We start from the raw sequence: 15,152 nt of genomic DNA on the forward strand, positions 1-15,152 counted from the left end.
TCTCTCTCTCTCTCTCTCTCTCTCTCTCTCACACACACACACACACACACACACACACATCAGGAAACATTAGTTGATTGATGACAGAATCGGTTGGTTTAGAAGGCTAAAACTAGAAAATAAATGTTGAATTAACTATTGACCAAAATATGAGATTACAAATAATGCACTCTTCCATATCAACTCAGCAAACAATCTTGATTGCATAACACTAGCAGCTTTCACCAAAATCTCCAGGGGTCCTTGTAAGGAGGAACATAATTTTCAGTAGGAGGAAGAAGGCGAAACGAAGCCACAGTTTTCTCCAAAAATGGTCCCATCTGCACCCAACGGAAAAAGGGGTCATAAAAAAGATCGGTATCCCTTCTCTATACTATAAACAGAGCTGCAATTATGTGAAAAATGGAGTTAAAAGATTTGAGCATTCACCTTCTCCCATTGCATGCTTAGAGTTGAAGCATTGAGAGAGTACAAATAACCTGTGATACATACATAAGGACAAAATTTATGTTCAGCTCTAATTCATGGCAACCAAACAACACAGTAGACACACACTTCATTCAAAAAGCTAGATGACCAGTATGATACTAGTATATCATCCTACCTTCGCGTTCAGCTGTTGCAGCAACAAAATGTCGGTAAAGGTTTGATGATGGGGCCTGCATTATCGAGAAATTTTAAAAAAAGAAAAGAAAATAAGAAACTTAGATGGTGAATAGCGTAGTTGTTAATCTGCACTCATCTTCTGATAAATTAGGAGACTTACCATTTCGGTTGGTGATTTCCGAACCAAATACTCATAAGACCAATATGGCTCGCTATCAACCTTAGTGAAAAGCACAACAAGCTGTGTGTAAGAAAAGCTGATTGCAATGTCTCAAACAGGGAAAAACTTTGGCAGCAACAGACTTACTGTAGAAGAATGTGCATCAAGGATTGAACTTTCATCCATCCGCTGGCTTGTGGTTACTCGCTGTAATGAAACAGTAGAGCGTCATTCCAAAATCCAACATGTATTTAAGGGTATTTCACGAAGAGATTCTTTGCATGAATTTCAAAATACCAGTGCAGACTTGTCAGCTAAAACAGATTCAGCGACGTCTTTAGCAGTCCACGTGCTCTTGTCATTAGATTTCAAGAACAAAGGATTAGGGGGACCTATCTGAATTTAGGAGTAAAGGCAGAAGTAAAAGTCAGGAAAATTCATATTTTCTTTCACTATAGAGATAAAGATTAGATGATCATATTACCGAAACTGAAATTATGAGGTTATCAATGAAATCAACCCTCTCAGACACAATGCGAAGGCGAGCATCAGCTGTTTGGTGGTCAAGAAATGTGTGGGTAAGAACGCAGTTAATACATCATGCTTTCATCAAAGGGATTAATACAGTTAGCATATGATTGCCCACTTTAAAAGACAGAGAATTATTGAAAACTATGAGCTTTCTAACTCGACCAGGTAAGATATGATTATTGTGACTTACGGGACAATGGTGCAGCTGATGAATAACGCTCCGGCTTTCTAGATTCCACCCTTCAAATAGATGAAAAGAGTGAGGTTCCTACAATTTAGCGATGGAAGAAAATGAAATAGAGAACATTTTGTAATAAACGTGGTGAACTGAAGGAAAACAAGTCGTCTTAGTGTAAAGTATATAAGTCATTAACACCACATGAATAAAACACACACACAAGAGCAATATGGGAGTAAGAAAAACAGCAAAATATGCACATTGAAATAGCTTTTAGCATGATGTGTAACATCTTTACATCATCATAGTAATCCATCATAATGGACTACGTTTATACAATAAAGAAAAAAGAAACGAAAAAAATTATCTTAACAAACTGGTCGATGTAAACAACTATTTACCATTTGAAGACAAATTTGTCAGAAGGCAGTGCTTTCGGATACAGATATGAATAAGCATTTGTCTCATCAACAAATAGATCCATTTTCAGTTCCTCTTCCGCACCAGCGCCTGTACGGTCACCAATTCAACATCCAAGAAAAGTCAGCAAGCTCTTGGAGGATTTGGATGACGAAACAGTGTCGAATTATTAGTAAATTCCACACATCAATCTTGCGAGTCCAATTAGCATGTGCCAAACTCTATGAACACTTTTTTCTTAATGAGAGGCGATTACTGTTAAAAGGGGCCAAACTTTAGTAATAGTATTACTTGCAATGTTCTTAGATTTTCCTCAAACACCTAAGCTGTTTTTTTTATCTGAAAATATAGCCACTCTCAAAATCCACACATTTAGAGCCCAATTTAAACAACAATACTCTTAGCTCGAAAACACAATTCATTCAAAACCCAACAATGTGAGAAAGAAGCTGCACAATTCACTCAATCATATTGCTAATGAAGTCAAAATCAAACAACAGGGGAAAAACAAGATTACTCAGCATTTACCTAAAACTGGGAAAGCAAGAGAGAGAGAGGATGACAAGCCCAATAACATCAAATCCCTCCTCAAAATCCCATCTTGCAAACAGGGTCTTGAATGATTACTTGAACACCCAACAATTTTACGCAACTTCCCACTTAATTGGGCTTTCCGCTTCCTTGAAATGGGCACACTTTGAGCATTATTTCTGCAAAAAAAAACAAATGCTGTAACACATGTAGAGGTGAAACAGCAGAAGCTACAGAATGATGCAGTTCTTAGCTTAGCGAGAGGGTAAAGGGGTACCCAAAAATGACAAAATTTGGAGAGAGAGAATGACGGTATTTCAGTGTAGGAAGAGCTGCAGCTGCCATTCTTTTCTATTGCAATGTGGATTGTTAAAGATAACTGAAAAACTGCATCTTTATTCATCTTGGAATAATAATTTATGATCTTTTATTTGTGGATTATTTGGGGCAGAATGGACATTTCCTGGATATCCTTTACTGAGAAAAGGGAACAAAATTAATTAAGGGTTTATTAAATATTAGTACTCCATTTTTTATTCAATAATTAAATGGAAAAAATACAAGAATTATGTCGTCGTCCAGATTTCTTGGCAACACGGGTTAGGGTTTAGGTAGTGCTCTCAATTACTTATTTATAACGTGGCGGGAAGCGAGTTTATCCCCACCAATTCAATTAAGTTCTTCGTGAATTCATCTTCCCAAATTTTCGAAGGGCACAATCAATTTACGTCTTTTCATTCAGCAGAGGACAGCAACTCTCTTCCTTCCCAAAGTGGAATTTCATCTGTTTGTTGATTGAAGCTGGAAGGAATGAAGCTATTTGGTGCAATCAAAGTTGATTGATTTTATGAGAATGGCGTTGAACTGAAGCTGAAAATGTAGCTGATATGCTGCAGCATGATAAGTCATCGGTTTGATTTTGGGGATTTATGCAAAATTTCTGAACTTTCTGTAGAATGTTCTTTTGCATTATTCATCTTTTACCCAAAAGAAAAAGATGGTTTTTTCCGTTATCCCACTTAATGAGTGTTTCCACTTCTTGCTGTGCTGCTCAAGATACTGGTTTCTCATCAGATGACAATGTGCTGCTGGAGTCGAGCGAAAATGGAGAGTTGCAGCGAAGAATGCAGCGGCATGCTGCCTCGGGGTGCATTACCAAAGCCCTTGAGACCCTGAACCTTATGAGGAATAATGGTCCTGGTAAACCTTCCACTTATGACTATAATGCTATGATCAGGTACTTCTTAAAGTCGGGTAGTGTGGCGTTCGATGAGTTATTTGAGGTTTACAGTGGGATGAAAAGATTTGGTCCAAGCCCGAATCTGTTAACTTATCAAACACTCTTGAATGGGTTCATTTCTGTTGGAAGATCAAAAGATGCAATGTATATTACAGACGAGATGATGGCGTGTGGGTTTTCCCCTTCGTTTACAATTCTGTCAAAGTTGTTCAAGAAGCTACTGAAAACAGAAAGTGTAGTTGATGCTGTTTTGTTGCTTGAGATTATGTTGAGTGTCAACTATATTCCAAGTCAGTATGATATAAGTGTCTTGATCCAAGGTCTTTGCCATGTAGGGATGGTTCAGGTGGCAACTTCATTGTTTGTGAAAATTTCGGGAAAGGGCTACTTTTGTGGGGGGATTATTTATAATCCCATACTCTGGGCTTTATGTAAATCCAGTCAAACTTGTGGCGCATTAGCATTTTTTGGTTTCTTAGAAAAGAAGGGATTCGTACGATCTGTTTACTCTTATACTGCATTGGTTTATGGTTTTAGTAAGGATAGGCAGTGGCGTGAAGCTTTTCTCTGTTTAGAGGAAATGGAAAATGTTGGTTGTAAGCCTAGTCTGGTCACTTATACAGTACTTATTAAGTTTCTCTGTGATGACGGGAAAGTTGATGTGGCACTGAACCTTTTGGAAAAGATGGAAGAGAGAGGATATAACCCTGACTTAGTTGTATACAACATAGTTCTCCGTGAGTTTTGCACTCAAGGTAGAGTAGGTGATGTTTATGATCTTATTCAACTTATTGATCAAAAGGGCTTGTCACCTGACATGTATACTCATGCCGCATTAGCTGGAGGCATGTTGAAAAGGGGCAATGTGGAGTTCGTCAATAAGTTGTTGCTCAATATTATACTAAGGCACTGTTCTGTAGATACTGCCGTTTACAACATATATCTGCATTCGATGTGTTGTGATAGTAATACTGGAGAAGCTTTGTCCTTGATGCAGAGTCTGATGGAAAAGGGTTTTAGACCTACTAATAGATCATACAACATAATTCTTAAGGGATTGTGCAAAGAGAGAAAATTTTACGAAGCTTTCAAGTTATTTGATTGTATCTTGTGGCCTAGCAATGGCCCTGACTTGATTTCCTTGAATACAGTTTTGTCTGCTGCATGTAAACTAGGAAATTCAGACATTGTTCAGAGAATTTTGTGGCAGATGGAACATGAAGGAATAAACCTCGACGTTGTGAGCTTAACATCTCTGATTCAGTATTATTGTACAGTTGGCAAAATAACAGACTGCTTAAAGCTCGTGGAGTCCATGGTGATCAATGGTCCCAGGCCTAATACAGTCACTATGAACACCCTTCTTATTGGACTCTGCAAGAATCATCTACTTGGATTAGCAGAAAGATTTTTCAACTATTTTAAACAGATTGGAGTTCCGGCTGATACGACTACATACAATATTCTAATCCGCGCTTTCATACATGAAGGAAATGATTTGATGGTAGATGAGCTCTTGAGGGAAATGTCCAGCCATAAATTGAGGCCGGATCTTGGCACCTACAGTTGCTTCGTGTATGCCTTATGTAGAAGAGGCAAAATTGCACTTGTCCTTCATCTGCGAAACCAATTGCGAGAGAATGGCATCCCTCCTAATCTCTTCATTTACAACACAATAATGAAAGCAATGTTCATGAAAGGAATGTTCTGGGAAATCATCGATCTGCTCCAGGACATGTACATGGATGGATGTCAACCTAATGAAGGATCTTATAAACTATTGAAAGGAGCGAAGTTAAAAGGTTGGATGAAGGGTTCCCCTCAAGCTTTACAAATGAGAGTATTTGGTATGTTTGGTAAATTGTCCTGAGAAGGGATGGTACTAATAGAGAATACAATATGGCTGGTGAAAATGGGTTCCATCTCTTCATCATGCGACTGAAGATGCTCTCTCTGAGGAAGTGTTTGGGCTGGAGAAGTGTTCGTCGCATATTCGCATAACTTGATTGATCAGGCAATAACTTGTGCTCCAGGTCCAGAGTCATTTATGTCTCCAACTTTCCAGTTATCTTGTTGTTAATCTCCTGAAAGGCGCTAAGCAGTCTGGTTGAGAAATGGGAAATCAAAATAATAATAGAAATATTGAGCAAGTCAACAAGAAATCAGAACTCAAACGAAAGGGCTGCAGGTTCCTGTGTTACTTATCAAAAGAGCTCGAACTTGTCCATTCTGGTCCATAAGTCCGATCCAATAGTTTGCATGTGTAACTTTATGTCTTAGAGTGTCTGTTTCTATAAAATACAAAGTTAGATTATGAAAAATATTTAGTGTTTTGATGAATTGGTGTACCAACCATTCCTTTTTCTTTGCAGTTAAAAATCCCAGAACTACACATCCTGTGTCACGAGCTGGTGGAGAATGCATTTTCAAAGATTAAAAGGTACCTAACATAGTTGCACTGCAGTTATGTCTTTCATGCCTTGCTGCTTTCATCTATCTTACTCGTAATATTTTTGTTCAGATCGCTGCATGAAATCTTGTACATTTACAGAAATGAGCTTGTATAGTATCTTCTATTTGTGTGTGTCGAGAGTCAAGACATATGAAGCTGAATGTGATATATCTTTTTTGTAATATTGGGTTAAGCATGTTATCAGATGAGAAAAGCTCAGAAATAATAAAAGACAAGAAGTAGACAAAAGTGTGACAGCTCCAATCCTGTTCATGAAAAGGATGCTTATAGAATCTGGAGAATTATGTTGCATATTTATTTTTTAGAACTGTTCCACATAAATCGGAATTTATAGATATGTCCTCATGAAGCTTTGTAAATTCACTGTCCATATTCAGTATCTATAAAGCTTTGTTCACTTCTTTGTCTGATATTTGCAAGCACTGCATCCTTATCCATCTCGATACAGATCTAATGCTGCAGATGTGTCTCCATTGTTAATTAAACTTTGTTGTGTCGAAGGCAACCAAGATTTAATAGATAGTTTATATCAATGAATTCATTTGCATTAAATTTCATTTTATCAATGCATAAGGTTGAAATGATTCACTGGAAGCATGTTTTCACTTATGCTATTAAGAATCTTCTAACTCACTTTCTGTTCCTTCATCACCAATATTTGGGTAATAAGCAGCCCTCGACTGGGTGAAACAATTTGCACATGGAGCAGTATCCCCGAAAGATCCCAACAGGGAAAGGGTCACCGTAAGAAGACTGAAGGCTCGTCATCATACCCTTGTAGCGGGGTTTTCAGACGAAAGGGAGGAAGAAAGAAGTCAGCTTGAATGTATAAATGGCTCCTCCAACCCTTCTTTTATAGCAGGATGAAGATACGAACGTCATTCTTATCAAGTTGGGAAGACGTCGGACATTGACAAAGACACCTCAAGAGGAAGGAACCCCCCTAAGTTGTCATCTACAAAGCAGTGAGACTTTCTACCACCTCTTGTAAAGATTTTCAATTCCCTTTCCTGGAATGTCAAATTTTGGACTGAGAATAGACTTGGGCTGAATAGTGTGACCAAAGTTTTGAACTTTCTAGAGTGTAAAAAATTCTTGATGTAAATATGACCATTAAAATGGCGTCAGTGCGTGGGTTAGACATTGTGCATACTCATTTTGCTTGAATATTTATGAGAAACATAACCAAAATTTTCCATTTTGAAGAAAATCATAATCTTGGGACGTTGATAGAGCATATGAAAAAAAGACAGAAATATAAGTTTGCATCTCTCATTGTGTCAATTTTATAAGCGTTTAAATAATTTTACAAAACACGAAATCGAAGAACAAACTATGGAACAGCCTAGCTTAAATAACCGAAAACCTTTTAAAACAAGAAACAGAGGTGTGGTTAGGGAAAGAAAACATCAAAATTTATATACAGCAAGTGAAAAGCTAACTAGTACTGCCTCCATCTCGGACCATGTTGGTAACCCGGCGGCGGAGCCCAAGCTCCACCGGGTGGCCGCTGCAGCTGGGTCACAGCAGGAGGAGGCGTACGACTATCACTCGGATGTAAGTGCAGTGGCAGCTGATGGCCGTGGGGCACCGCGTATGGCTGGTGGTGTGGCAGATGCTGTGGGGCCTGGGGCCGCCACTCTGGTATATCATCATCGTCGTCATCGTTCCAAGGTTCAATCCCCAATCTCCTATCATCCACTACCACACTCTTACTGGTCACCACACTAGGCCCACCTTGCCCATATTTCTTGATAAGCTCTCTCACATCCTCTACTGGTCTTGTCAGCTTTTTCAAACCGCGGAGTGAATTACGAGACGCGGACGGGTTCAATTCCCTTGCAGAGAAGTTGAATTCGGGTAAATCATCGTCATCCTTCTCTGCTGCGCCAGGGCCGAACCCAGGCGGGATGTCATCATTGTCGTCATCCGGCGGGGGCAGCTGGGATTTCCTAGTTAGGGTATTAGGATTAAGATTCGGTGAGTCATGAAATCTCTTAGGGGGAGCAGCTAAAGGTTGCTTTTTGAAGGCGTGTTTATGGTGGGACGATGAATTAGGTGATATTGCGTTGCTTATATGAGCTCTTCTCCATACAACTACACCAATTAGTCCGTTTTCGAAGGATTCCTCGGTTCCTGGGCGTTCCCGGAGTATATGCTTGTTCAACATTTCAAACATTCTAGAAGCAGGCGGGCAGAGGTAGAGCTCGACGCCTGCGACTGGCTCAGCGTATCCCAGCCTCTCGTCGCCTATGTACGAGCTAATAGCCTACACCGGAAGATGGTCAGCTGCATAAGTTCCAACAAAACACTACAGAGAGAGAGAGAGGGAGTTACCTCAGAGAGGTTAGAACGCTGCTCCTCAGATGATTTGTCCCTCAAAATGAAGTGGAGAACCTGCAGAGAGAGAGAGAGTGGGGTTAGCAAGCATAGTAGCAATTCAAATGTACAAGTAAATAAAGCTACAACACTACACTATCACATTTTTTCAGCAATAATTTTGACCTGTTTATAATACACGTTGATAACGTTTTTGACTATTCGACGTACTCACAATTTATGAAACATATAAATTGTCCTGTTACAGTTACTTTACAGAATTAAATTTCTGAATACGAACACTCAGCTCTTCAACCAATTCATTTAAATCTCGAACAGACCAATAAAATAAACTTTAAACAAAGTACACATCCATCACAACAGAAGATTTTTAATTTATATGAGGTGATTATTACTGGTAATTGTAGAAACTAATCTAAGAAAGTTTATTTCTCTTTTCTTCTCTTGACAAAAATCATGATCGAATTTCCCACCGGGAAAACATATAAAACATTGATATATTTTGGAGATTTTTTCACCGCTGCTGCTTTTGTACATACAGACTAAGACTAAATAAAGATTAAGGTAATCAGGTATCAGCACTGGGAAGCCACATTGCCTTCTCTGGAGGCAAAAAGCCAATACCCAGCAGCAGCATTTGAGGGGGCAAGAATTAGTTACAAGGAAAAGGAGAAGGCCTTGATATACCATGACTGCACGTGTTCGGGACATGGGGAGTTCTTGGAGAAATTTTTCAAATGCATCTACTCTAACTCTGCCCTTGATCTCAAGAGAAGCAGACCACTCCTTTGTTGATGTCTTCTCACCACTGCTTATACAAAGGAATTTCAAATGTGGTTTAATGTAATCGGGAAGGAGCCAATTAGGTTATAATGGAAACAAAAAAAATGTTACTACTAGTTTTGAACTACAAATGCACAAACCTGTAAAATAGGCCACCAACAGTGATTGAGGATGATATGTTGAGCTGAAGGATACCATTCCAGACTAAATCAGCTTTCTTCGGTACATCACTAGGACGAGCTGTTTCTTTTGCGGGACTACCACTCAAATCCTTCGCGTTAGGTTTCTTGACAAAAGGGGCCTTTTTGGGGGTAGCATCTTTTCGTATTTCTGAAACTCGATTAGAAGCCCTTAGGTTGCTAGGACGTTTTGGGCTTTCTCCATATGATACAGGAGACTTCTTCCCCCCATCTGCAGATAGATTCTCAAATGGAGGTTCATTATTAAGGGACTCCATAAACTCATCCAACGAAACAATTGGAGGCAGGTCAGTATCCTTGAGTTCATCCACCATCATTCCTTGCATTGGATCAGTTCCATCTGTCTGAATAATCAGGCTGCCCAGGAGATCCTGGCCTTCTAAACTGCTCCCTCGGCCTGCAACCTTCTCTTTATCTTCAACACTAGGAGAAGGAGATTGAGATTCAACAGTTTTTTTCTTTAAAGGTCGTGTCAACAAAGAAGTCCCAGCAGATACCTCTGCAACAATGGGATCATCATGCTCCACTTCCACCTGAAACTCACCCTTGTGTGTTTTCCTGACCAAACGTCTTATATCAACCTCAGTATCAGGTAAAACTTTCATTTGTGCCAACTCTTCTGCTTTTGCCATACGCCACTCTGTTAACTCCTTGGAAGCAAGCTCTTCAGCTGACATTGAACATAACCTTTCCGGAGATATTTTTCCAGACATGACTCTTTCTCTCAGTTCCGGATTGTTGCGATCTTTGAGGTTGAACAAAAGAGACCTGCCTTTCTCTCTATATTTTTTGTTCGCATCACCAAATAATTTAAACAGCTCAGCTTCAATTTTGCAAGCCAAGTCTTCTGGTGTCAAAGTTACAACTTCTTGTTTCTGCCCAGTTGCTTCTTCTTTCAACGACTTTTCAGTGTGTTGACTTTCCTTACCCTCTCCCATATGCATATCAAAATCAAATGCCCAAGAAAGCCCATTGCCCTGCAGAAGATCATCTTTAACAAAGAAGTTATCACCAAATGGAACATCCTCATCAGGCAAACTATACTGGAACCCCTGGAAAGCCTGAGCTTCATTCCCTCTACTTTCACCGTGAGGTAGCTCAGCAGTAAATACCTGAGAACCATCTGTTTTGTTAAATGAGGCCAATTCATTTGAAGGGAAAATTTCTGCAGAACCAGAAACAGGAACCTGACCTCCCTCACTAGAACTAGAGACATGAGAATCCCGTGGGTCCATGGCATTATGTGTATCCTGCTGTTTTTTCTGAGTTATCAAGGCATTCTCCTGGTTCTGACATGCCAAAGCCAAAGCCGCAGACAAAGATTCCCTCAGTTTAGACCTTATTCCTTCGGATGAATCTGAACGAACCTTGGATGCAGATCCAATTTGGGCAGTTTGTCGCTTTCCAGTCTGCCCACGTTGTAAGCCAGACTTACCAGACATGGAGTCATTCCGCATCATTTTCTTGATAGGTTGAACAGGCGTAACTGGAGAGACCAATCGAGACTGGGATTGGGCAGTTCTCTTTTGATGTGCTGAATGCAGCGGATATCCAGGAGAATTAGCATCAGATCCCACATGTGCTGGCCGATTGTAAGGCTCTGCCAGCTGCTGAGAAGTGTTTGACGAAGGTTCCATCTCAGCCTTCCGCTTTAACGGGAATGAAGCCTTCTGTGCAGCTATGCTGTTGGGAGAAATTGCATGCTCCGGACCTAGCTGGTTCGACATCCAAACTTGGTTTGATCCCATAGCAACACCAGAAGATTCATTATGCCCCAACATATTATTCGGCAACAATGAGGTATTGAACCCAGAATCACCAGAGAGAGACTCTAATAGACCACTTTGATCTACTGGTACAGAGAAATGCTGTGGCTCAGGATTGCTTGATACCTGTCCTGCCATTTTCATAGGCATCTCTGGTGCTGGAAATTCAAGAGAGCTAGAACCATGCTCCATCTGAGCCAACTGCCTATCTGAGATCGGGTACTGGGAAACCAAATTGTTGGACATGATCACCAAAGATGTAGAGCATAAGCAAAAGGCTCAAATGTAGACGTGATTGCTTTCCTGATCCTCCAAATCGAACTGCACATGTGGATGCATTATAGTAATGTCAAATCATGCTGATAACAAACAGATAAGCATGTTTTCTTTAACACCTAAATGGATTCAATACCAGAGTCCATAATCAATCACATGCACATCGAATTCAATACGCCACAAGCATAAAAGCAAAATCTAGTAAAAAAAAAAAAGAGACTACCCCTAGGATAAAAATCTGAACATGAAATAGGATAATCAATCAATGGAAGAAAACATAGAAGCTATTTCTAAATGCAAATAGGCAAACAATAAATGAACATAAGAAACCGACTATTACAAACACAAAAACACACCCCTATCAACCACGTATAATAATCTGTCGAATTTGCACAGATTAACAAACACAACCGTAAATTCAAGCTCAAACATCGTTAAGATAAAAGGATTTAAATCTGAACCACTTTCCAATGAATCTGAACCGCCTTATGAGCCATAATTGCATATTCATGATCGAGAACATCGACTCTATCTTACGACACTGGAATTAGTTCTTATCGGTTTTTCTTAATCAATTCAAGCATGAATTCGATTAAATCAAAACTCGAAATAAAATATTCATTTGTGTTTAAAACCATATCCCTACATTAACAACCAACGAAAAAAACCCCAAATTCGAATTAATTTTCTCATGGTATGCATAAACAGATAGGAATCAGGCACAAGCAGCAGATGCAGAGAAATGGGAGAAAAGTGTAGAGCTTTACCTTATGGACGCAGAAAATGGGAATTTAGGAAAGAAGAGAGCGAAACAGCAGAGTGGTGGATATAAGCATTTCTTGGCAACAAGAGAGAAAAGAAACCCTAGAAAGATAAGCTAATTTATGGTAGTCGAGAAAGCGCTAATTGGTAGTCGAACTCGTGTTACGTGGTGACACGTTAGCCGTGTGAGCTGGTCTACTCATACATCATACTAGTACTTTTGTTATTTGGTTTTTTCTTTTTTGAGCGTTAGCATCCCGCGGACATCCCAAAAACACCTCATGCCATGTCATACGGATATCCCACTGCGGATGCCATCTTATATGGACATCCCACTGCATAATGGCGGACATCCCGGCGAACTTTCCACAATAATAAAAATTCACAAATTAAACAATTTCAGGAATTAAACAATTTACGGGATTAAAATTTCGACACAAATAGGGAAAAAATTCCATTAAATAAAAAAAAGAAATGTACATTTCACCAAATTAAAAAAAATACATTTCAATAATTAAAAACTACATCAACGACGACCCTCAGCTGCCATACTTCTTCAATAATATCGTTCTGGAGTCGAACATAGGCTTATTTTTGGCGCATGTCGGCAAATGCACAGACTCATCGACTTCGTCGTGGGGTATCCCTATGCGTACATTGCTAGTGGCCACGTCGTGGCTTGGACCCATAGCATGAGCATCATCATTGGTCCAATCAGTCATTGCTAGACCTTCATATTCGACAATCATGTTGTGCATGATAATACATGCGTACAAGATGTCGGCGATGCTGTCAACATACCATAGCCGTGTTGTACCCTTCACTGCCGCCCATCGAGCCTGGAGCACACCAAATGCCCGCTCCACATCCTTGCACGCTGCCTCCTGACGACCCGCAAAATAGACCTTCTTTTTTTCTGTGGGGCATCTGATCGTCTTCACAAAGACGGGCCACATAGGGTATATCTCATCCGTCAAATAATAGCCCATATTGTGTTGGTTGCCGTTGGCGACGAAATTGACGGTCGGACCAACGCCCATGCACTGGTCGTTGAAAATGGGCGACGGCTGGAGGACGTTGATGTCGTTGTTAGACCCGGTTACTCCAAAATAGGCATGCCAAATCCACAGCCGGTAGTCAGCTACCGCTTCAAGGATCATCGTGGGATTCTTGCCCTTGAAACCAGTAGTGTACATCCCTTTCCAGACAGCAGAGCAGTTCTTCCACTCCCAGTACATACAATCTATGCTACCTAACATTCTTGGAAACCCGTGCTGATTCCCATGCATATCCAGCAGAGCCTGACAATCTTCGGGGGTAGTCTTCCGAAGATACCTATCCCCGAATATCTCCCTAACTCCCTGACAAAAATACTCCAGGCACTCGCGGGCAGTCGTCTCGCCGATGTGGAGGTACTCGTCGAACATGTCGGTCGCACCTCCTTATGTCAACTGCCTGATTGCGGCAGTGCACTTCTGAATCGGCGTGTGGCCGGGTTTACCACCCGCATCCTCCCACACCCTGAAATACCCGTATCAACGCTCTAAAGCACCCACGATACGCAGAAAGAGCGGACGATGCATCCTAAAACGTTGCCGGAACATGTTCTCCCCATATCGTGGCTCCGGAGCGAAGTAATTCTCGTACAACCGACGGTGTGCAGCGGGGTGGTCCCGGGGTACTATAGATCGACGATGGATGGGTCGAGGTACAGCCGGCTCCAAGGCCGCTTGTTCCTCCCTATCCGCTGCCTCCCGCACACGTGCATGAATAAGCCGCATCATGTGTTCATAATGCCCACCACTACCACTACCACTACCAGTCATTACTGATATATAAAAGAAATTTAGAGAGAGAAAAACTTGTTAAAACAAGTGGTGCGAATGAAATGAAGTTCAACGAGCCGTATATATAGACTTTTAAACAAAAAATAAATAAATAATTAAAAAATCGGAACATCCGTCGTGTCTCCGCAATGGCGGACGTCCGCACGGACGTCGCTATGGACGTCCGCGGAACTTCGGTGTCTGCAACGGACGTTCGTATCTGTCGCGACCTTGCACAATGGCGGACCTCCGGCACGCCGGTCGGACGTCCGCCAGGACGGGCACCATTGCTGATGCTCGTACTACTTTTATTTTTTGTAGCACAATAGAAATTTACAAAATTATATTCGTTTCATTCCATAATAATATACTACCACTTTTGAAAAAGGACGAATTTTAATATATAATTATTAAAATAAAGATAATAAAAAAGTGATTATAGTATATTAGTATTGTTAGTTGAGAATGAAAAAAAATCTAAAAATAAAAGTTGCTATTTTTACAAGACAAATCTAAAATAGGAAAAATGGTTTATTTTTATGAGATAAAGAGAGTGTGTACCTGCAAAATAATAAATGTATAATTGGTTTTTCATTTTTATATTTACATCATTTTTTATTTATTTTATTTTATTTTTGTTACAATAAGAGAGTCAAACGCTCTAAAGCCTAAGCAGAAACAAACTGAGGAACAGTCTAACCTATTTTATCTTGCTGAAGAAGATTAGCAATGTTGGAGGATCACGTCAAAAGCTCTCGTTCATCGTCAGCCCCGGTTAGCCATGAAGTTGGCCACCTGGTTCGTTTCACGGTAGATATGTTTAATCTACTTATCTATCAAGAACCAAAAATGACATCATTTTTCATCAATCCTATTTATAATGAGTTTAAGTACCTTTTCACTTATTACGAATTTTAAAAATACTTTGTCTATACTTAGGAACCCCATTAGTCATTTCGATCCATCCTTAGTTAGAATTCCGGGTTCACTCATTATTTTTATATATTTGTTCAAGCCCATGCCAAAGAAGAGACCTTATTTTGTACCTTATATTTGAAAT

At 40.1% G+C, this 15,152-nt stretch overlaps 3 protein-coding genes across 5 annotated transcripts; 1 reads left to right on the forward strand and 2 right to left on the reverse strand.

Annotated features, from left to right (window-relative positions):
* Positions 1 to 113: 113 nt before the first annotated feature.
* LOC121782419 (psbP domain-containing protein 5, chloroplastic-like) lies at positions 114 to 2,816 on the reverse strand. Its single transcript, XM_042180259.1, has 11 exons — positions 2,704 to 2,816; positions 2,424 to 2,605; positions 1,877 to 1,985; positions 1,488 to 1,537; positions 1,251 to 1,318; positions 1,064 to 1,162; positions 914 to 973; positions 767 to 826; positions 605 to 659; positions 430 to 479; positions 114 to 320 (listed from the first exon to the last, which is right to left on the reverse strand). Exons 1-11 carry the CDS (start codon positions 2,769 to 2,771, stop codon positions 222 to 224), a joined length of 900 nt encoding a protein of 299 aa, XP_042036193.1. The 5' UTR covers positions 2,772 to 2,816; the 3' UTR covers positions 114 to 221.
* A 185-nt stretch (positions 2,817 to 3,001) lies between these two features.
* Positions 3,002 to 7,289, forward strand: LOC121782684 (pentatricopeptide repeat-containing protein At1g63330-like). Of its 3 annotated transcripts, none has more exons than XM_042180633.1 (3): positions 3,002 to 3,037; positions 3,172 to 6,106; positions 6,813 to 7,289. In XM_042180633.1, exon 2 carries the CDS (start codon positions 3,383 to 3,385, stop codon positions 5,534 to 5,536), a length of 2,154 nt encoding a protein of 717 aa, XP_042036567.1. In that variant the 5' UTR covers positions 3,002 to 3,037; positions 3,172 to 3,382; the 3' UTR covers positions 5,537 to 6,106; positions 6,813 to 7,289. The 3 variants fall into 3 exon arrangements, with proteins under 3 accessions (XP_042036567.1, XP_042036568.1, XP_042036569.1); XM_042180634.1 differs by having other exon boundaries at positions 3,008 to 5,854; positions 6,039 to 6,106; XM_042180635.1 differs by having other exon boundaries at positions 3,008 to 5,699; positions 6,039 to 6,106.
* Positions 7,290 to 7,391: 102 nt separating this feature from the next.
* On the reverse strand, positions 7,392 to 12,365 carry LOC121782682. Its single transcript, XM_042180632.1, has 5 exons — positions 12,272 to 12,365; positions 9,403 to 11,549; positions 9,167 to 9,287; positions 8,477 to 8,536; positions 7,392 to 8,408 (listed from the first exon to the last, which is right to left on the reverse strand). Exons 2-5 carry the CDS (start codon positions 11,472 to 11,474, stop codon positions 7,581 to 7,583), a joined length of 3,081 nt encoding a protein of 1,026 aa, XP_042036566.1. The 5' UTR covers positions 11,475 to 11,549; positions 12,272 to 12,365; the 3' UTR covers positions 7,392 to 7,580.
* Between the last annotated feature and the right edge of the window lie 2,787 nt (positions 12,366 to 15,152).

The sequence above is a fragment of the Salvia splendens genome, chromosome 20 (genome assembly GCF_004379255.2).
Source record: "Salvia splendens isolate huo1 chromosome 20, SspV2, whole genome shotgun sequence".
Lineage (NCBI taxonomy): Eukaryota > Viridiplantae > Streptophyta > Magnoliopsida > Lamiales > Lamiaceae > Salvia > Salvia splendens.